The 23,901-nt window shown below is 41.2% G+C and overlaps 1 protein-coding gene across 1 annotated transcript; it reads left to right on the top strand.

Moving 5' to 3' along the window:
* The first annotated feature begins 1,479 nt into the window (after window positions 1-1,479).
* On the top strand, window positions 1,480-22,945 carry lemd3 (LEM domain containing 3). The gene is made up of 13 exons (XM_049567070.1): window positions 1,480-5,396; window positions 7,483-7,523; window positions 8,989-9,058; window positions 10,254-10,327; window positions 11,588-11,667; window positions 11,764-11,909; window positions 12,812-12,913; window positions 14,599-14,701; window positions 15,449-15,627; window positions 17,705-17,786; window positions 17,878-17,983; window positions 18,082-18,160; window positions 20,578-22,945. The coding sequence occupies exons 1-13, from the start codon at window positions 4,055-4,057 to the stop codon at window positions 20,754-20,756; spliced, it is 2,583 nt and encodes an 860-aa protein (XP_049423027.1). The 5' UTR covers window positions 1,480-4,054; the 3' UTR covers window positions 20,757-22,945.
* Window positions 22,946-23,901: the final 956 nt, after the last annotated feature.

The following is a 23,901-nucleotide window of genomic DNA, read 5'->3' as shown; positions in this document are numbered from 1 at the left end:
GAATGTCCCAGCATCATGGTTCTTATATTGCCAGATTCAGAGTCTCCCCTCTTCCTGTATGGCAGAATATGTCAACTTCCAACTTGCTATGGTGAGATACATGTAAAAATGTAAGAATTTAGTAATACAGATTTGTTTTTTTCATTGATATAAAAATTAATATAAAATACAGGGACATAGAAGGACATGAAATGATGGCAAATCTGGTCTCCTATGTCCGAATTTCATGTTCATTGGTCAGTCTGAACTTGTAATAATGGCCGAGCCCTCCGCCTCAAACATCGAGTGTCCCTTTTTTTCACAAATCCAAGGTGGCAACCCTATCAATTGGTGACTCTAAATTGGCCATAGGGGTCAGAGTGCTTTTTACACAACGATTCACATTCACCTGCACAATACTGGATTTTTTTTTTGCCAATATCCTATACGCCAATATATAACTCATTTGATCAATAACAAATACCAATATTGATATATCCATTTTTTCCCTACCTAACTGATCACTGATTCTCTTCTGTAGTGTAATTAACATCATACTATGCATGTAGCCTTCCAGTTCATTGCATGAACTTCTTGAAAACGAACCCCGTTTTTCGTTTGGGGGTTCCCGGTCTAGACCGATTCACGTCTCCATAAACGTTCAAATCAAACATGTAATGTACTCACCTCATAGGCACAGATGTTAGGAAGTTGTACGGGGGTTGGGAGGTGTATTGCACATTGGTAGTAAGTAAATTTCAAGACACCCGAGATAAAATGCATGTTTATTGAACAATAACGGATATACAAACACACGGCAACCCCCGTACAACTTCCTAACATCTGTGCCTATGAGGTGAGTACATTACATGTTTGATTTGAACGTTTATGGAGATGTGAATTGGTCTAGACCGGGAACCCCCAAACGAAAAACGGGGTTCGTTTTCAAGACGTCTTGGTCCAAGGCTAACTATGCATGTATACTCTTATCATGATGTTCCATGGGCAGATGGAGACATGAAATACAATGCTTTTCAATGTATGTACTATTCATTCACTGTGGAAAATAAGACAAAGCACTAAAGATTAAAAGTTTAAAGTTCCACTGATTGTCACACACCTGAGTGTGTGAAATTTGTTCTCCGCATTTGACCCATCCCCTGAGGGAGCGGTGAGCAGCAGTGGTGCCGCGCTCGGGAATCATATGGTGATCTAACCCCCCAATTCCAACCCTGGTGGCTGATACAGATGATGCACTGATATTATCAATATGTTAGCTGATTGAGGGCTGCACAGTAAAAGTGCAAATTATGACATACGATACTATTACTTTTTTAAATGACATTTTAATTACTTTTTTAATAGATTTTATTTCTGAGATTTATTTTACATTTCATCAAGATAAAAACACAGACATGAGAAATACAAGACAGAAAGCAAAACAAAAAAAAGATGAAAACTGATTAATAAAAAAATAAACAATGGTAATAATAGTAGCAATAATAATGATAAGATAAAGGGTAACACACTGTCAGTTAAAGGAAAGAAAGTACAATTATGGTATATGCCAGGTTGTACTATGAGGAGGTTGTCCACAAAAAGGTTGAGGCGTGGGTGGTCAGGAAAGGTCCAATGGAGAACTGGTGTCCAGATGGATCGATAAACAGTGTACAGTCCAATGCAAGGAAGGATCCAGTGTGGTTAGGCAGACTCTCTACACTTTTGATATGTTCAATAAAGGGTCCCCAGATTTTAGAAAAACTTGATAAGGGAGTTAGACAGAGTGCACCGTGTTTCTTCAAGATATAGACAAGAAAACATGTCATTTTAGGTATTTTGTAAAGCAAGGAGGGAACACTAACTTCCATTCATGCAGAATAACCTTTTTTGCTATGATTATACAAAACATAACAACCCAGTATCACACAGAGACAGTCAGGGAAGGAACATTTTAATGCCATTTTTATAACATAATATGACTTTTAATGACCTTTTTAAATGAAATGTTTTGTGACATAGTAACAGTCGACAGTGATGAAGCCTACATAACACTGATATGACTTTCTAGTTTTCCAATTTTTAACACAATTTAAAGTAATGAAATAGAGACGGTGTTTGAAATTGATTGTACCTTACACCACTTGCACAAATGGCACACTGAACTGCAGTACACGGTAGAACGAGTAGTAATAATAAGAATGGCAACTTGTTATATGAATCTATTATTATGATTAAATTTACTAGTGATTATTTTGCTTGCTGGTGTATGGTTGCTTTTCCATCCATCCATATTCATTCACTTATCCGGGGCCGGGTCGTGGGGGCAGCAAGCCAAGCAAAGCACCCCAGATGTCCCTCTCCCAAGTGACGCTTTGCAGCAGGGGGTACAAAAAAAGAAAAAAGATGGGATGAATAATATTACTAGTAATGATATACATAGTGATAATATAATAATAAACAGATAAATAAATAAGTATGAAACAAATGATTGAAACATATGGTGCAGAAGAACAGCACACTAACTGCATACACACATTTCTGATTATTAATATGTTTAACAGACAATGTAATTTCCAAATTCAATGATGAACAATGGGAGAGATTTAGAAAATTTGGACTTATGGATATTAGATGCACCTAATAGGATTAATATGATAATAGTTAGTTCAATTTGCTGCTTCTTGTTTTCATAATATAAAATAATATCCTTGGCTTCCAACTTAATTGTTTGTTTGAAAAACAGTCCTTCAGTTTTCTCCAGAACACTGCTATATGTAAACATTCATAAAATATATTAGCGTCCAGTTCTTCGTCTTTACAAAAATCACATCATATTCAAATTGATGTAAGAGTTAGTGGAATATATAATGCACAGTTTTGTAGTGTATTTCTCTTAATTTGTTAGGAATACCATATTTGTATGGAAGAAGCCCTGAAACTGCGTTCTACACACACTTTCCATATGAAGTAGCCTAGATTTAGTTCTGCTGTAGAAATAATCAGAGGTGTGGACTTGAGTCAAATGACATGGATTTGAGCCAGATTTCAGTCACAAATTTCATAACTTAAGACTTGATTGGACAAAATAAAAAGAAACTTGCAACTTGACTTGGATTTTAACACCAATGACTCGTGACTTCACTTGGATTTGAGCCTTTTGACTTCAACATAATTAAAACTCTTCCCCAAGCCCAAAGATTAAAATGTTATTTAATAAGTGTTTCACAAATCAATTAATTCATTTCTCAGTCAACAAATGTTAATGCTATTAATTTCCAGCAAGTCAGCACTTGATTCTCCACATCAGCTTCTTTTGAACCAGTCCGACAGCATTCTCCCAAGATGCAGGACAGACCCATGAAGTACTAATGTTACAGTTGGAGAAAAATGATACCAAAAATAATTTTATTACATTTTTTGTGGAGTACATTATGACATGTTTTGGACATTAAACTCAAAGTTTCGGACTTGGAACTTGACTTGGGACTTGCCTGTCTTGACTTGGGACTTGCCTGGAGACTTTCCCGTCTAAACTTGGAACTTGAGACTTGCCTGTCTTGACTTGGGTCATGACTCAAGACTTAACTGTCTTGACGTGGGACTTGACTCAGGACTTGCCCTTCTTGACTTGACTGTCTTCCTTGGGACTTGACTCAGGACTTGCCTGTCTTAACCTGGGACTCGAGACATGTCTGTCTTATTTGAGACATGTGTGCAAAGACGTGAGACTTACTTGTGACTTGCAAAACAATGACTTGGTCCCAACATGTAATTCCTTACATGTTTATTGGTATATTAATGACTTATAATATCTACTTCACTTACAAAGAAGGTAAATTCTGATTTTTGCACCTTTGCGTCATCAAAATCCCAATTTTGTTATTCTTTATATGTAATAGGAAAGGCTTTATATGTAAAAAAAAAAAAAAAAAAAAAAATCCTCATAACTAAGAATGTTGGCATTATCATTTATCAACAGCTTGTCGTTGGTTTTGAACGCACCTCAGTTGGTCTACTACCACTTCACCCCTACGTCATTTCCGTTATACAACCTTCTCCGAGAGTTTTGTCCAAGATGGCGTCAACGCAGTTAACGGATGAGGAGCTTTTCTCCGAATTAAAGCGCTTTGGTTTCACTCCAGGCCCGGTTACCGAAAACACTCGCCCGGTGTATTTGAAGAAATTGAAGAAGCTTCGCGAAGAGCAGCAGCAGCGGGGCTCCAGACCGGGCAAAACCCGTAGCAGCGGGGCCATCAACAGCACCACTGGCGGAGGCAACACGGCGGGATCCAGGCCAGCCAGCCATGACGTCACGCACCTGAGCTCTAGCAGGAGACCGGGCAGGAAGTCCACCGTCCTCGGCTTCAGCTCCGACGAGTCTGACGCTGAAACTCCACTGAAAAGAAAAGGCCTCAACCACAGCAGCAGGGCAGACCGAAGCTCCGGTTTTCCACAGCAACCGAAGATAAGGCCCGTTACGACGCCGAGTGTGGTTACCAAGAGTCAGTATGGCGCTACGAGTACGCTAAATAGCAACAATTCTTCCTCGGGTCCGGGCGGACAGAGAAGTGTCTCGCTGGGCTGGGGAGTTCGTGCCAGATCCAGCCCTGAGGCGGAAGGGAGGGATTACGACGAATCGGGGGACGAGGACGATTATGAGGGGGAACTGGAAAAGAACTCTCGCTCTTTAAACGGTTGTGGGGCGTCTCACTTAAACACTAGCAAGCTAGCTGGGGATTACTCAGATTCGGACGAGGAGGAGGTTGGGGGCCTTCGTGTCGGAGACAAGCAGCGGGATAGGTTGGAGCCAAGACGGAGCCACCCGAAAGCGGAGTTTCCTTCCCACGGAGTGGGCCGAGGGTCCCAGACAGGAGGGGCAGCCAGACAGGTTAACCCGTCTGAGAGTCTAAATATGGTGGGGAGCCGGAGGGAGGAGGGGGAGGAAGACAATTCAAAGAGAAGGGACTCGGACCCGCCGGGAGGCTTGCGGAGCCACAACTTTCCCAGGAAGTCTATCTACGTGTCCCTCACCGACAACCACGGAGGAGAGGCCGGCAAAAACAACCACGTCGACGGCGAGGACGGAGCATCCAGAAGCAGCACTAGTAGGTTCGCCATCGGGTTGAGACCGCGCTTCTCCAACTACAGCAGCCTGTCCCAGAACTACAGGGGCAACCACTCTAACCACACCGCCCCCAACCACTCATACAGCCAGGCGGTGCTGAAGCAGAAGCTGTCTGTCCCTGAGGATGAGCTGCTCCAGCAGTTTAAAAGGGAGGAGGTGGCCTCCTCTGGTAGCTTCAGCGCTCACTACCTGTCCATGTTCCTGCTCACTGCAGCCTGCCTCTTCTTTCTGCTGCTGGGCCTCATGTACCTCAGGATGAGGGGCTCTGGATCCTCGGAGGTGGATGGAGTCAGTAAGTATCTGACATCATGTTCAATTTAAGCTTTTCCATCGTTTATCCCCACACTGCAAAGTATGTCTTCTAATCTTACAACAATTTTCCATTCCCTCTACAGTGATTGACAATAATTGAAAGATTGATGTGCTGCTCAGGGTTGGAAGTTAGCACCAGACAAATGCCAGTAAAATATGCAAGTGGCTGCGAGATTTGCTTCATTCATTCCAAAAAAGGAATGTACTATTTGGATTGTATTGTGTGGCTGGTAGAGTTTTGGATTCACCAGCCACAGTGGCAGGTGGACAAAAAAGTTAATTTCCTACCCTGGATGTGCTCCATGTAAACAGCCACTGAACACATCTGCTGTGGAGCCTCAACTATGCTGCCCATTATGCAGAAAACTAATTTTAACTTTTTTTTTAAGCTTAGTGGGATTCACAACAATAATCAATTTTCCTGCAAGAAAATCTTTACACAAAAATATCAAAAGACTACTTTGAAAATCTGCAAACTAACTCATCTTCTCCCACTGTTTGTTTCTTTACAAGATATCAGCCTGATTATATTCCAGGCAGGTAGCTAGCTAGTGCTAGCTACCTGACTACATGGTAGGGACAGACTGAACCTAATGCTCACTCAATTCCCATGGTTTCACCTCTTGCAACCAGTGACAATATCTTGTCAGCAAATGCAAACCCTGAACACATATCAGTGTGCACAGTCCTGGTTTCAATCTCCCCCCCGCAGGTGCAATCACTACATTTGCTTTGTAATAGCCAGAGCCGGCTATTTGACAGAAACATAATCAATCTCTATGTAAGAATTGTCGGCATACATGCCGGTCCGGTCCTGGCCCCAAATAGACGGTGTTGGTCCTGATGTGTTTGTGACCAAGCAAATTACTTTTAGCAGTTTCTAGGCAGTGGCTTATTGCTGCCCAAACTTTCACCCGTCCTCCCTGATGTATGGATGAAAACAACGTCCAGACTTCCTGTACTTGCACATTTAAAGTGTGACTTCCCAGGAAGTCTGCCAGTGCCAAGGGTTGTCCAAATCCACAATTCACTAAGTACACAGGGACTTTCTCTTTCTGCAGACTTCCAGAGAGTCTGCTTTGTTTGCAGACTTTGTGTGGAAGATTACCCATAATGCAAGCCAATACTGACCAAGAAGAAGAAAGAAATAATAGCGTTAGTCAATAAAAATAATGTTCACATAATTTAAATAAAGATTGAGGTGGAAAATGGACATTAGGATCTTTTACAATTCTGAATAATTTCACAGATACCGAAAAATGTGCATGCACTGAAGTACACACCTGCACAATCATGCAGGTTCCACTGATCCACAAGTGGAGGGAACATACAAGTTGTTTGCTGGCAAAAGCAAGAAAAAACTCAAACAGTATACATGGATGTAAATCATTTGACATAAAATAGCTTTTCAGATGTATTTCAAATGGAAGGAAATGTATTCTTGTTTGTTAGACTCAATGACACACACTTACAGTTTATCGAGAAACACTGAATGTAAACACAAACTCTTTGTTTACAAGAAAATTCCACAGGGCACCTTTAATTGATTAATCCTTTGGATCGACTTGCACAATGAATCGACAGTCAGATGTCAAGTTTTCTTAAGTATTATGTGTGCATCATGTGTGCAGGTAAATGGAGTGCGGAGGGAAAGTGTGAAGCACATTTCCCATTTCAGTGTAAACAGATAGCATCATGATTTAAGCTTTTAGTTCTAAAAAAAGAGTTATGTCCTCAGTCCACACAGTATGATTCAGTCATGAATTCATTTAGTGACTGTGATTATGGTTATTGTAGTGAGATGGCAGTGCTCCAAGTGCCTCGCTGATGTGGTGAGGTTTCAAGGCTTGAGTTTCATGTGCAGACACTGACTCACGTGTTAAGTGATGTCTGAACTACACTCACATTCCACAGTCTCCAAACACGCTGTCTTATTGTTAAAGACCCAGTTTTTCCTTCTACTGATCCAGCTAGTGCCTTTACATGTGTGCTGTGTTCAGTTTACAGTGTGACCGTGCTGTTGTTACTGTCTCCTTGAATGTATCTCTCTTTCTCCTTCGTTACAGTTAAGAGCCACCCGTTTGGCAGCGACTTTGACTCTACTTATGTAAGTACATATTTTCCCCTTTCCCCCTTTTTAGGTCTGTTGTGTTGCAAAGTTTTTGTTGAGCACAGGATGTTAGATGTGTACTTTGTCCTGGAATTAGATTGGAAGTGTAATGGATGTAAACAGTGAACATAGCTGAAGTGCTGCAGTGTTAATGAACTAAACTTGCTCTCCTGCCCATGCTGTGGTGAACTGTCCTAGAAGAGGCTTCATGCTTCTTACTCAAACTGTGAAACATCTTACCTTAACTGATACTGACTACTGTTAATAAGACACACTGGGTTTTAAATTTATTTCATAAGTTCACTCAATCTTGGAGTCTAGATTGCAGAGGTGTCCCAAGCAGATCCGGGCATGTTTTAATGGCTGAAATCAAGCAAATCAAAATCTGATCCTCTCTTTACTTTTCTGTGTTTTGTCCACCCCGGCCTGCTGGTGCTGTAGCGCCACACTCCGACACCAAAGTTGGCCTTTACAGTGTAACATTCTGCTACACATGCGAGTGAAAATTAGAGTGTGCAAATGTGAAAAATTATTTAGACGCACCAGTGAGTGACTCTTGAGATGAGGAGGTTTGCAAAATGCATGCGTTTGCTAACCTCTGATGCTAATTATCATTATCAAAGACCAGTGTAAAGCATTCAGGTAGCAGCTTGTCATTTGTAGCCATCAATGATGGTCACTTTTACCAGTTAAAATGGCGAAATGTTGCTGGCAGGTCATATAAACTGATTAATGTAAATTTTGGAGCAGCTTAATTAAAGGCCATAAGAAAGTCTGCTGTGTGGTTGAAGTGCTTTTTGGGGGGGACGACGACTAAACAATACATGCCTCCATGGTGAACGAAGAATCCAAAAAAGGTGAACATTCATCCTGAATTGAAGTAAACTGAGATAGTATGATTAAAAATACGTCAGTATAGTCTTGTGCACGTCCAAGTAGTGTGCCTGGGCACGCCCCCAACTCTGCTCTAGCGGAGTGTAGCGCAGGCATGCGCAGGGGGAAATGTTTCATACTTTAGCATTTTAGTGAAAATGCGTTTTGGAAGTACAGAGCATCAGTTTGGATTAGAGACTTGGAATGTACTGAAGAAGTTGTGTATGAGTTCGTAAATGTTCATGAATTCAACGTGATACACAGTGAGTAATTGATAAAATAATTGCCATTTTGCAGATGATGTATTCTTTGAAGAAAATAAGTTGTGTCAGATTGGTATCTACAACTATTATTTCAGTGTTTCTGATACGTATTTTTGGTAATCAGTATTTAAACAGATATATGTATTGGATTAGACTTGGTATTGGCAGATCAGGATCAGCGCCAAAAACATAATCAGACATCTCTAATTCTACAACCATTTTTTCACCTTTCAAAGTTCCATCAAAAAGGTCTTCAAATGAACTAATAAATAGATATATGCTGTTGTGTTGGTAAATTATGTCCACTAAGAATTTTTTCTCTGCAGAACAAGACGGAGAAGGACCTGATCCTGAAGCTGCTGCTCAAGCTACATGACCACCTGGCCCATGTCGCTGGTAGCTAATAACTCTATGCACTCCACTCTGTGTCCACTGACTAAATGACTATAGAACTGTGTAAAGAACAACACATTATTAGGCTGTGTAGCAAGTATGGGTTTTACAATCATCTGAAATGTAGCTAATATGGGTTGAAAATGTACGAAAACCTAACCCAACATTACATTGCCAGTCTCTGACACGCAGTACGTTTACACAACATTAGAGAAAATGTATTTATTGCAGTAGTCTTACTAAAACCAGACTTTTTAACTACATGTTAACATGTTCACCTGACTGAAATTGTACTAAATTGAATTTCTCAAAGTTGAACTATCACCCAGATAATGTGATTGGGAGTTGAATTACTCCTGCATGTATACAGTCAATGTGACCCAAACTGGCCTAGGCGCTCTGTGCATGCTCCACAATTTCCACCTTGTGCTCTGACCCAGAAGTTGTAAACATAACAGAACAAGAAGCTGCTGACAACATTGGGAAATCTACATCCAGAGCTGTGCATTTTTGTAAGGACGAAATGTACAGGGCTGTAAAGTTGTCCACCATGGTATCAGTTTGCTGCTCGCTAACCGTAGCTAACTTGTTTTTTGACTGTTTGGTCTGTAACACAAAAGGTCAACTGGAAAAAGGTCCAGTACTAACTAGATGAAAGGAGGCATATCGCCACCTATCGTAGCAGAATCGCACATACTTAGGTCAATAAATTGATTCCCCTCCCGTGCTTGTATATTGAGAAAAAGACAGTAATCCAATTAAATGGCCTAGTTGAGTTATAACCATAGCTGGACTTAGCTGTGCATGTAAACATACAGAATGATTCTGACATTAAAAGAGTAACACATTTGCACTTTATAGGCTGTACACATGAATCAAGGAGATATGATACATGGTCAAATAGGCAAGAAGGTCCTCAGTCAGACAGAGCTGCTGACTGCAGCTTTTGATGTTGAGTAGAAACATTCTGGCATGACATCCTATTGACATGATCTAATAATTCCATACATACAGTAAAGGTCCAATATTTTAAATTTGCTGAGATACAAAGTATATGTGTCACTGCGCAGTCACTTTGTGCCTGTCATGTAAACATGAGTCCTAATCAGTAGATGAACATGCTGCAAAGACATGTTGTGCTGATAGAAGTGGTCATCAAGAATTTTTTCTTCAGTGATGGTTGATATTGTGATTGCAGGCCAGCATGACTGTGGAGACCAGCAGCATCCAAACAGGAGTCTGTCCATGGATGAGGCCTCTGCATATTTACGGGTACGTCCACACATTAACATCCCTGCCACACAACAAAACCTGAAACAGAGGCTGTAGTGTACAGTAGTGATGCTGATCACTGTAACTTTCTAACAAGCAGGTATTTCACATAACATGACCAGGTCTGTGCTTTACAATGGCCATGGAAATTTTGGAATTTGCATATCAGACAGGGTTACCTGGGAGATTGAGACTTTTTTAGTGAAGCTTTTGAATTTTTCAGACGGGTTGCTTTTCAATCATATAACAGTGTATATCCAACCTGTTTCCTGGTGAAGATGTTTTGGGTCCAATCTGAAGGATTATAGATTATAAGCATAAGAGGAGTAGCTTTTTAAAGTTGTTGCATCAGTTTTCTCTTGTTCCAAGATAGATGATACATAGACTTATATCCACACAGCAACACACTGCTATACACAACACACAAAGTTAGGGCTGAACAGTATTTCCTACCATGATGAAAAAGCAACCTATCACTGCGGCTTGGCTCCACCTAGGCTGCTACATGATAAATATAAATATATTTATTCGGTGCCTTTTTACTGGGCATCAACTTTGCATTTAGACGCGTACCGTGAAAAAATTGACTTGGGCGTAAATAAAAGTTCACTGTTGAAGTTACAGCTGTGAGATGCATGTGAGATGCAAGCCTGCACGGAGCCGGTGCAGATGGCTGCGTATGTTAAAATGAGAGTATCTGTTGTGTGAGATGTGCAAGTGAAATACACAAAATATCTCCATGCTGCTCGTCCGTAGTGATCCAAGTGTCCTGAAGCCCCGACATAAAAAGCCTGTAGCCTGTAGCTCTAACTGCCTCTCTGTGCACCGCGCTCACGTGTACACGCCCCCGCGCGAGACCAGCAAAAGCATGTGAACACACATGAACACGGTGCCCATGTCTCATGGTCTTGCACAAGCGTGTACACGTGAGCGCGGTGCACAGAGTGAATGTAACTGTAGGTCACCACTATCTGGAGTCTGTCAGCATCTTTTTGTCTTTGCTTGTGTGTTTCTGTAACTTGCATCCAGCTTCCAGGTGTGCAGTGAAGGACAGCGCTATTTACTGCTATTTACGCTATTCACTGTATTTACTATAGAGCCAACTGGAGTGTGTTCTCTCTCAGTGAGCTAAAAAGAAAACTGAGAATGTGAAAGATTATTGGAAGGTAGTATTACTATAGCAGGACCCTTCAGAGTGGAACTGATGGAAGCTGGTGATTAGTATTGTTCCTCTCATCAGTATCATGTGTCTTTGTTCAGGCTCAGAATCAGGAGTTTGAAAACTTCATTCTTACGTCTCTGGAGTGGATCATCCGGACAGGCCAGGATGTTGGAATAAGGTAATGAATACACCACAGACGTATTCATCCTGGTCACATGCGTTGCATGTGACATCTCTACTCACTCTGCATGTATGTGTGTGTCTGTGTGTGCAGGCTGACTGGGCAGGTAGCTGAAGATCCGTTGATCGATGTGTCTGAGATCTCTCGGCTGGAGTCCACACATCCGAAGATGCCCTTCACATGCCGCTTCCGACGAGCCTTCCTCACCGTCATCAGCAGAGTCTTCGTCATTGCAGTTGGTAAGATTCGTCACGTCACATAAACAGCAGCATGCCTGGAACATGCGGAGGTTCACAGCTAAGAGTCTGCTCCCAAAGTGTAGTGATTGATTACTGCACCTAGACCTGTTAGTTGTAGTTCCAGTGTCATTAATGATGACTGAATATAACTGACACCAGGAGATTGTTTAAAGAATGAAATGAAGAGGACAACCACAGCAACAATGACCAATATAGTAGGCTTGGGCAGTACCCAATTTTTCATACTTTCATGCAGTCCTGAAATTTTACTCGGGTTATAGTATATGATGGTATGAGTGGGCTGTGCTGAACCCACCCAAGTTTGCTACTTTGCGCAAGCTTACTTAGCTTATTCAGACCAGAGTGCTGCACAGGTCTATTTTGAAAAACCCCGCACCCTCCCATAAAGCCCAGTACCAGAACCGACCCCTTATTCTTCATTATGTTTTAAGTCAAAGTCGTACCTGTTAATAAAAGTCCCGCAACCCGACCTGCACACACAGGCAACTGTCACTCACATCAAATGCAGCAAATCCTGCAAAGGAGACATCTCTTCCACTTGTTGGGCTCGATGCCGGGATGATGTTAATATTTTGCACAGTCACTGCCGGGTTAGGAAACATTTTAGCATTTTAGAGAATGAAATAACATAAAAATGCCAAGATACATTTGAGGGGGACTGTAAAGAAAACAACAGGTGTTTGCTCAGTGTGTGTGATAGATATAAAGACAATTAAACATTAATCATTAACACTGGGATCACTTAAAATTAACATCCTTTTCACCTTTTATCATCAGCAGTAATAGTAGGAGCATTAGAATATAGTTTGGCTCCGTGCAGCAGAAGAAGCTGTTTTCAGTAGGTGTGTTTGACCCTGTGTATCCTGTGTCTTTGTGTGCAGTGGTCGGACTTGTGTGGAGCGTGGTCTGCTACATGAAGTATCGCTGGAGGAGAGAGGAGGAGGAGACCAGGCAGATGTATGACATGGTGGAGAGGATCATCGGTAAGGAACATTGACCATTTACCTGACTGTCCAGCATGTGAATGTGTTTGCTCACAGAAATGGTGCCACGTCTTTAGAAACACTGCAGTTTGCACAAAGGTTGGGAATACTTCTCACTTTGATCTGTGATTGTGTATGTGTAGCACCAACATTTGTTTCATCACAAAGACTGGAAGCAAACCATGGAAACTGTTAGCTGTGTTGGAAGCAAGGAAGCAAAAAGTAGTCATACTCAGTATATTTATTTAAAGTATACAGTTATGTATATGTCAGTGTCGTTCTTGCAAATGTCCAGGAGCCTCATTATAAAATGCACACTAAATGTTTGTGTGCAAACTGTGTGTATGCCTGCCTTTTAAATCCCAAATCAACCTGGAATTGTCTGCACATTGACCAGCCTCATATTGCGCCCTCTACACGCCCACATTCAACCATGAATGGTCAATGCAAAGCACCTTATTAATGCTGATGCATAGACATGAGCCGATTGATAGGTGTTTCTTTACAGTAAATCACGGCAACGACTGAGAGGAAAACCAAGACAGCGAATATTCCTGACACAGAAATCGAGGTGCTTGTGGGTGAGCTGGAGCTTAAAAAGCACAGAGTCTGTTGTTTGGTGGGCAGAAAAGTAGGAGGGAACCTGTTGCTGCTGCTTTTAATGCAGTGAGTTCATCGAACAGGACACTACCTGACTTTTTTTTTTTTTTTCCAAAAAAGGTCAGATCTAAAGGTGGATGCCAAAAAAATTACATCCTGCCATCTCTGCTTAATGACACAGTCCTTCTGTGCAGGTGGTGAAGATGTGCTGGGTGAGAAGCAGAGTGCTCCACTGCTCTCTGTACTCCTGACAGCACACTCATGTTCCCAGCAGCCGTTATGCACACAAAAACTCCTCTCGTTTAGACTACTGTAACTCTCCGTACACTGGTATTAGTCAGTCCTCCATGTCCCGTCTCCAGCTGGTTCAGAATGCCGCTGATGTGGTTCTCCCTGATGCATGCCTGCGTGTGTTGTGTCTCTAGATGTGTGAGCTGTGGACCTGACAATTATGTCACCCATATGTATGCATTTATTAGCATTTGATCCCTTTTGTACAGCACTTTGTCAACGTTTGTTGCTTTATAAATAAATTTGAGTGAAGTTGTAGTAGAATTGAGTAGAGGATGAGACGGCACTAATGAAATATTGAGCAGGATTTGATTTGAGATTTTAGGTGACATATCTTTTGCAGTCAAAAGGTACTGATGGAAAAGTTTTGGCTCACTGGCACAAACACAAGCAACACTGCTGCATGTGAATGTTTATAAAGTGGATCTATGAGAAACGTGTGATATGTGGTGAGAGATCCTATATGTATAATGATTCCTCTCACATCTAATTTCCACAATCTGGCTTCAGTTCCCCACCTCACCATCCGTGTCACCAGTTTCCCATCTCCAAAATGTGCTTTCGCATGGGTCCGAGTTTCCCTAAATGTACACACATTTCCTTGTTCTTAATAAATGTATGTTTTGAAAGTGGTGTACGCACATTTTAAGCCTTTTTTGTGCCTATTTAATGGTTATAAATGTGACCCCTGATGATTTGTCAGTTGAAATCAGTGACTTGCAGGTTTCTCTTCAAGTGCTGTATTCGAGCCTCATCCTTTAACCTTTCATTTTTCTGATGCTGTTGTTGTTCAGATGTGTTGAGGAGCCACAGTGAAGCTTGTCAAGAGAACCAGGACCTGCAGCCTTACCTGCCCATCCCCCATGTCAGAGACTCTCTGGTCCAGCCTCAGGACAGGTCAGTACTAACACAACCTCATCTGTATCTGAATCCAGATAGAACTTTTCACAAGGTTAAAAAGTATATCAGGGCCTTACATGAACATCTGCCATATAGCAAATGCAATTTGAATGCATGAAAGTGATCATTAATGATCAAAGTAGTGCCCTTTCATCTTGTTAGTATTGGAGTTGAAAGATTAGTTTTTCCACTTGACCTATTATGTCACAGACCAAACAAGTTACCTTCGGTTAGCTTAGCGGCAAACTGGTACTGTGGTGGACAACTTCACAGCTCTGCACATTTCGTCCATCCAAAATTCACGGCTCTGGATGTAGATTTTGCCATGTTTGATGATTAAGGTTTTTTTCTCTTGCTCTGCACCAAGAGGAGAAGATTCCTTACTGAAAACACATTTAATAGGCTCACCTCCCCTTCAACCTAAAACTGGAGCCAGTTTTCAGTTGAAGGGGAGGTGAGCCTATTAAATGTTCATACAGCATTTCACCATTTATTACACTGATGTTATTTCCTCGTGCTTAAGAAATTTGCATTTAATGCAAAATTTATTTCAGTGCTGTTAATGTGTCTGTATTCATGTGCAGTTACTGCAGAAATGTTACTTGGTCAGAATGCTGTTGTGACTTTGATGGAGAAATGACTGAGGAGCTTATTCAACCTGGAAGCTGTCCTGTAAAATTGTAAATATTGATCTATCAGGTGAGGAAGATGTGTCAGTATTTAACAGATAGTAATATTTTACAGGAAGAAAATGAAGAAGATTTGGGAACGGGCTGTGATCTTCCTCTCAGCCAATGAGTCCAGGATTCGAAAAGAGACTCAGAGGATTGGTGGAGCAGACTTCCTGGTCTGGAGGTGGATCCAGCCCTCTCTCAGTTGTGACAAGACCTCGTTGATGCCCTCTAAAGTCTGGCAGGGAAAAGGTAACACACACTAAATATTTTCTAGTTGCTCAAAAGAGCATTTCACTCAAGTTATAGCAATAACTCCTTCAGAAACATTTGCGCAGTCTCCCTCTGAGTGTGTGTGCATGCACAGTCCACAACAGTTTATATGGATATACCCATATATGCAGAGCTCATGTCCGTGCGGGGGTTGACTAGAGATTTAACAATCCTTTGATCGGGATTGATATATCAATTCAGTGATCAAAAATTCATTATAATCAATACAAAGTGAAAACAATTTTCATTTTATCGTCTTTAGGATACACTTTTATTTTGAAATTCTGAGTCATCTTTAAGCAGCGCCAGGCAGATGGCAAGCAGCCAGTGATGATGAGGATAACGTTATTCGGCAGTGTGGAAATATTTCGATGTTGGGAAAAATACAGATCAATAGACAAAGTATATGCCATACAGAAACAATGCTGCTATGAGATGAAATACTCAGGAGACACGACATAGGTGCCTGGCTAGGCATCTCACTCAGCTAACGTCTTGCAGCAAAATTGCTCTGTTTGAACAACAATAAGCTTGCAGTCTGAAATTCAGCCATGCTGGTCTGTTGGAAGATGCTACGACTTAGGCCAACAGTGAATAAGAAAAAGCAAATAATATGCATGCATGTAATTTGTTAAGCTATGAATAGAGGAAAACCCTGTTAGCTGCTAGGCTAATTTATGTAATGTGATGGGGTGGGGGGGGGGAATAGATACAGCATAGTATCGTGGTACTTTTGTGTGGCATTATTGTATCGTCATACAGTGCCGAGTAGGGGCAGGAATCATCAGAGGATCCATGACACAATATTATCACAATACTTTTTATAAGTAATAAAATATTATTTACTATTTTAAATATGTTGCGATATGCTGAGTATTAAAATATATTTTATCGCAACACTTAGCATAGCGGAACATATTTAAAATCGCAATAATATTGTCTTGTGACTTAAGTATCATGATATTATCGCATCGTGGATCCTCTGGTGATTCCCACCCCTTCAAAGCAAGAATGCTTAAGCTTATGATGGGTGACAAAAAACAAGAAGATTGACAGTTAATATTGATGATGACGCTGTTAATTCATGTTTTATGTGTGTTGGGAGAAGTTTGCCTCAGTGGCCCTCTAGTTACAGGGGGAAAAAATTCATGGTTTGGGTTAAAATGAACGGATATTTTCCAGAAAGGATTCCTGTCAGAAAGCCCTGAAGGTTAACTTATCCCATGAGCTGTTTTATGTGTGTTAGTGTAGCTAATTGCACTTAACCAGTCACAATTATTTACATTATTTATGTGTTGTTTTTATCTTTTATGGCCAAATGCAAAAAAGAAAAGAGTTGACAGCTTCTGCTGTAACAGATGTGTTAAATGAACATACGATATTGTCTCATATCAATCGCAAACCTCTCAAGTGAATCGAATTGAAACCGTATCGTGGCAGACTTTGTGATATCAGTATTGCTAGAATATGGTATTGTACTGAAACTAGTGATTTACACCCCTAGAGCTGACATTAATCTCTAGCACTGTAGTGGGTGTGTGCTGTGGACCGCAGTACACAGGAAGGCTGCTGTAGACGAACAAAGCAGGAAAAACCAAACATTCATAGTGGCTGCGTGGTGCTGTTGTACAGCACATGTGCTGTTATGTTCTGCTGGTTTTCATAAATATGTTGGTTATCTGATTATTGGTGTGATTTTGAAGGAGGTGGAACACAGGCATGCGCTCTGTCTGTGTGCTGGCAGCATGAGTACTAACAAGTTTGTGGAGCCCGTTGCAAGGAGCATGCAGCCGGCTTAGGGCCAGTTCATAGGGTCTGCTACGGTTCTTGTACGTCATCATTCACCCGTTTCGACATGGTTCTACATGGACTCTTAAGCGGACGTCCACATATAGCCCATTTTTTGTGACCTTGTGAAACTTAAGCAAAGCCAGATGAAATTGTTAGTGTTGTTCAGATCCAAGAGAACATAGCATTACTGTGATTCTGCCTTAGCTAACACCAGACTGCACTGAACCAGCTGTGTGTTGATTGAGATTTTGTCTTTCCTCCTCAGCTTTCCCTCTGGACCGGAGGAATTCTCCTCCCAATAGCCTGACTCCATGTCTGAAGATCAGAAACATGTTTGACCCAGTCATGTGAGTACCTGTTTGACGTGCTGTCAGCAGCGACTAAATGTTTCCCTCAGTTGACTTTTTGTCTGTAACTTGTTTGTATTTGTGTGTTCAGGGAAGTTGGGGAGAACTGGGATTTAGCCATCCACGAGGCCATCCTGGAGAAGTGCAGTGACAACGATGGTATCGTCCACATCGCTGTCGACAAGAACTCACGAGAGGTAGGCTTTGTCTTATGAGTGATGAGCTCACATTGATGTCACACCTCCATGCTGCTGGCTGCAGTGATGTCACACTATGCTTCCTGCTCTCTCCTCAGGGCTGTGTCTACGTTAAGTGTCTCTCTGCAGAGCACTCAGGGAGAGCCTTCAAGGCACTTCATGGCTCCTGGTTTGATGGTAAATCACACACCTAATAACACTTACATTCAGAGAACATCAGCAGTAAAAAAAATAAAGTAAGCTGACTGTGTATCTGTGAGAGTGTTACTACACAGACAGGTGAGAAGGTTATACACCATCCAGGCAGTCCAGTTAGAATATTTCATCCATGAATTTTGAAGGCTGACCAATCATAAAACAGTGAGCAGCAGTTTGAAACACTGAGACAGAATTTTATAACTCAGGAGAGACAACCCCACCCTGCATTTTCCCCCCTGAATTGAGGCTAAAAGCATTTGTTATTCATAAAACAACACTTCAAGGACAGTGTAGTGCAGAATTCAGACATGAATTAACAAATTGTTATTTTTTTTTTATAGGGGCTGCTGCACCTGTAGCATCATGATCATTATTGTTATTATTATTATTGTTACTATTATGATCCAAAGTTGGCACAACTCACAGCACACAGAGACCCAGTGTGCCTCCTACAGTAGTAACTCACTAGAAGGCACAAATACAGCACCTTCCAGTTCCTTTATCTTTATGATACACTGAAAAAGCTTATAGCCCCAGCAGTCCAGTCACTTTTATTTTTGCGGGCCTGCCCTTGAAGACCTGTCTGCCCGGTGTGATTCTGTGGTTTTATTACAAGATGCAACGCTTGCAGACATTTGAAGTGTGTTGCCAGATGATGGTGCATTGTATGGTTGAGCCACTCGATAACCCTGCGTTTAAGCCCTTCTGCGAGGCAAACACAGCTTTCTAAAGGGAGCATAAAAACCGTGGTATGATTCCCACCATCTTTAAAGGCAAACGTGTTTATATCTATTCTGAATGACCAAACATACCTACCTAGTTTTACACCTTTACACACCTGTACAGTCACTGCATGAAGTAGCTGTAATTATGACATCCATCAAAATAGGGGTGCTGCATCCTGAAACTTTCGAGAACAGTTAGATAAACTCTTCATTTGAAGCAGACTGAGGCTCTAAGGCAGGGACTCTCAAAGTTCTGATTTATGATGAAGCCTAACTCCTGTGACGCTAGTGAGGTGCCGCTAGCTGCCATGCAAACAGTAACTTTCTACAAACTGTCATTCCCAAACTGACAGACACTTGTTTGGGATTGCAGTTTGATGTAGTCTCCTGACCGCAGATAGTTAAAATATAATCCACACATTTCATTTAATGTACAGGGCCATGTTATGTTTCTAAGAGCTGTCATTGACCCGCTGGCTGCATTTTGAGCAACAGTGCTTTAAGGCCATGTTCATTCTGACATCAGTGACTACTGTTCTGGTGTCAGGAATTTTGTGGTAAAGTCTTCAGAATCATGGATGTAGCGGGCAAACTGGACTGTCTGGATTATATCTCATCTTGTGGCCTGTAGCTACATTATACCCACACCTACACAGCTCACAGTGTTATTTTAAGTGCTGAACTAAGGCTTATTACAACAATAGGCAGCTCTCTGGCACAGACTATGATGTTAAAACAAACATTTTCACAGCATTATCAATAGAAGAGATGCAACAGAGACATTTGTGTTCTTTATGCCCTGATCTTTAGTTAATCCTTTGTTTGCTTTGTCCGTCTTGCCATGGCTGTAGATTGCAGACTGTCCTGAGCAGTGTTCATACTTGTGCAATATTAAGAATCTTATTGTTTTGTCTCACTTAACTGTGTTAGACTAAAGTGTACCAATTTGCAGTAGGAAGCATTATATCTCCCACAGTCAAAAACAATGAGTCCATACAACTGTAGCCCTTTCTACACAGAGATGGAGCTGAAGGGCCACTACGAAGTCCCTTCTTCATGCCTCCTTTGGATTTTTACACAGAACCAAACAATCAAGGCATCATGGTGAAAGAGGGAAAACAACTCTGTTCCCCCATTCCACGATTATACCTTTAATACAAAATGATAAAGCGACATAATAGGGCGATACTTCCACCCTGAACTGGCAGTGCAAAAGGGATGTTTGTATATTTCTTACTTGATTTTATGATGTGACCCATCATTAACATGCTAACTGCCCTCTTGTGGTGTGGCATACATATACAGACAAAACAAAAAGCAAGTCTTTCCAAAAGAAACCATCATTATGCTACTATATTAGCATCAAATCAGTGACAAAAAATTGTCTCAAAATGACAATAATATCATATATTGCCGTTATTTCTGGGATAATTTATCATCCAATAAAAGTAGTTATCACGACAGGCCTGATTAGAAGGTGATGTTATGTTCCTAAACAAAGGGCATCCTACCTGCAGTACCCACTGGCTGGTTGAGATGTTGGATCTTGGATGAGTGTTCCTGTGGTGCCCCAACTAGGGAAGCTGTAAACTCTAATGTGATGTCAGCTTCATGTATTAAAGAGTGCTGTATTGATTGGTCAGTAACATGCTCCTACTTGTGGTCTGACAGGTAAGCTGGTGACCGTGAAGTATCTGCGTTTGGACCGGTACCACCAGCGCTTCCCACAGGCCCAGGGCTGCACCACGCCTCTAAAGGCCTCCAGCCTCCACGCCAACACCACGAGCACCATGAACACCTCGCCCCGCCTGCAGCACCGCGGCTCCGCCAACTCCTCAGGCTTCTCATGAGATCAGCATAAGCGTTAGATTTAGCATTGTCCTCTGGGCCCTCCCAGCATGACAGCACGAGTCTGCTGCTGCTCCTTCACTGCTTTATAACGGAGAAGACTTCAGTCTGCTTCTCGGGAGAGCTTTTATTTTTTGTTTGTTTTGTTTGTTTTGTTTTTCCAACACAGGATCGCAAGAGAAGTTGTTCAAGCGGTGCAGTGTTTGTTTTCAATAATCTTTGTATTAAAATGTCATGGATTTAACAAGGAAGCAAAGTTCTTGTGGAATATTTAAGATGTGTGCAGAGACTCCAACCCTCCCTCCCTCTCTTCCACAGTCTAACTGATGCCACAGTGGAATTCATGTGGGCACTGTGTGGAAACGGCTGCATGTTATCAGAGTATGCCTCTATGTAAGCTATCAGTACAACACAGTGTGGGTGTTGATTTCCCCGAAGGTGTTCGATGTACTCCCCGTTTATTATTCAGATTATTATTATTTAGTCAAGTGAGGAAGGGCATGAACAGACTTGTAGAGAGTGTGCTGTAAATACATGTGAACGGTGGCACAAGCTTTATTACATCCTCCGTATTCAAAGCAAACCATAAGCTCACATTTTTCTCGCTGCCACAGCAGAGTGCGTCTGTATCCAGAGGCTGCCCGCAACAGCACCGATACACACACACAGCAGTTCAGCTGGTAGAACAGGGTGAGCAGCCTCTGCGTTTGTTGTTTGCTCCATGTATTCCATGTATGGCCTTTTCTTTCCCTTTGTCTTTTAATTTTGTTCTAGCATCCAGCAGTGCTCCCAAACTTTTGAATCAGGGACCTTTAACAGTCACCTGAAGCTTTCTTCTCCAGATATAATCCAATATATTCCCAAATGATTTTTATGTTTTATTATGTTTATTATTTACCTCTTTCAAGTCGGGTCATTTTCACTGTTGGCGCGTCCCCTCATTGTATTTCCAAACCTGTTCTGAACAAGTGGTGTGTTGTCCTCTCTCTGTGTACATGACCAACAGACCAGAGGAGCTCACAGACTTTCCGTATGTCTCTGGTGACGCAGATATTTCTTCTCATGATATGACCTGATGTTGTTGCTACTGGTCTTTGATCATAGCCTCTTGTAATAATGCTACCCCTCTTTTTGTCATAAGGAGTACTGTGAGAATGGTGACAGATTTTAATACACAATCCCAAATATTCCAACCCCTGCAAGGAGACTGTACTGAATTTACGGATTCCTGGTTGCTTGTGTACTTTTACAGCACCTGTGTATTCAGAAAACACTAAAAAAACAAATCCAGGAGTTGCCAGACATAATTTCATTTTTTTTAATGCAGTGAATTGAAAGTTGGATTCAGTATTTGCGGTGTGAAATTGTACAAATGATGCACATTTCAAAATGTTCAAAACCTGCAGCTACGTTTTTGCGGCAGGCAACCCACCTGTGCCTTAAATTTGTGCTTTTTTAAGACTGGCACTGCATTACTGGAGAATGTACTGGATTTCAGAAATGTTTCAAGGGTGAGTAAGGCCTGCCATAGATGTAGTTTTGGTAGAGTTTGACATCTTCAGATTTGGTATTTTGTAGCAGTTTCCTTTGATATTAAACCAAATGCTTCTCTCTATTTATTATTATTTTTTAAATCCGCAGTGTTGATGTACTATTTTAATGTCACTAGACCTGTTACATATGTGTCATAACTTTTTTTTTCCATTGAGGATCGACCTTACATCCGCTTCCAAACAGTTGTGAGGATGTGTAAAAATGACAAAAATAAAGTGAACACTTTCCGAAATAAGCCAGCCGATAGTGCATCACTGTAATCTATTTTTGTACGTCTCCAGCAGAATGGTGCACCCGCAGCGTCTCAGCCCACACTGACTGTAACAAGGCTGAATGTAAATGTTGGTTTGATGTGATGGCACTTCTCCAGCCTCGTGCTTCACCTTTAAATGCATCCTCACGGATGTGTTCTTTTCCTCTGATGTATTTTATGTAAACACTGTACATTGATATAACTGTAATATGTACTATTATATGCAGCTTTATTTCCATTGCGTTGTTTGTTTGGAGTTACCAGTATCCCTGACCTGCTAGCCAGAGGGGGGAGGTGTACAATACTACAGACATTTAAGAAGATACAAACGTTTTAATGTAATTTGTCAATTGTACAAACAGCTCAAATTAAAGGTTTATTAGGAGTTTTTAAACTGTGCTTGTTGTGCTGTTGTGTCATGCACATATGGGGCAGAAACATTTTAGAAACAGCATTCCACAGTTGTCTGGGTTTTTAGCTTTTATTCAGCTATGTTGAGGTCAATTTAGGTTTTTATTTCAAATTCATTGTTAAGTATAGTAACATGTTCCAGGTAATGGATGTTAAAGGTCCCATATTGTAAAAAGTCAGATTTCTGCCTTGAGGGACTATCTTTAAATTTGGCACAAATGTCCACTTGGACTCAACAATGAATTGATTAGATATTTGGTGGTCAAAGGTCACTGTGACCTTACATCAATCTCATTCTTGTGAATGCAGTATTTTAACAACACCTCAAGGGAAATTCTTCAACTTTGGCACAAATATTCAATTTCAATTCAATCAAGGGTGAACCAATTAGACTTTAGTGGTCAAAGGTCAGTGTGACTGTGACCTTGTGTCCGACTCTTTCTTGTGAACATGATATTACAAGAACACCTTGAGGGTATTTCTAAAAATTTGGCACAAACACTTTGGGCTAAGCGTTGAACTGACTAAATTTTGGTGGTCGAAGGTCAAGGTCAGTGTGACCTCACGAAAACCATATTTTTGGCTGTAACTCATCTAATTTCATAAGCTAATTATGACAAAACTTGACACAAATGTCTAATATAAAATGATGAAGTAATGACATTATATATCTAAAGGGTCAAAGGTTGACTTCACTGTGACATCATAATGCTTTGCAAAACCACTTTTCTGGCTATAACATCATAGCTCAGGCACAGAATAGGAGACATTCGGTCAGATACTGAATGGCCACACTAATCTTGGGTGCCCATCTTAAAACTTTGCTAGAGATCTTCTGTGCTGTTAGGGGGAAGATGTGCGTGAAGCATTCATGTTTTCACAGACATGGATGTAAACGATAACTGCAACTTGACTGGTGTGCAGAGGCA

Source organism: Epinephelus fuscoguttatus, linkage group LG22, assembly GCF_011397635.1.
Source record: "Epinephelus fuscoguttatus linkage group LG22, E.fuscoguttatus.final_Chr_v1".
In the NCBI taxonomy this organism is placed as follows: Eukaryota; Metazoa; Chordata; class Actinopteri; order Perciformes; family Serranidae; genus Epinephelus; species Epinephelus fuscoguttatus.
The sequence above is the reverse complement of the archived record's forward strand: the minus strand, read 5'-3'. Positions and strand labels throughout refer to the sequence as shown.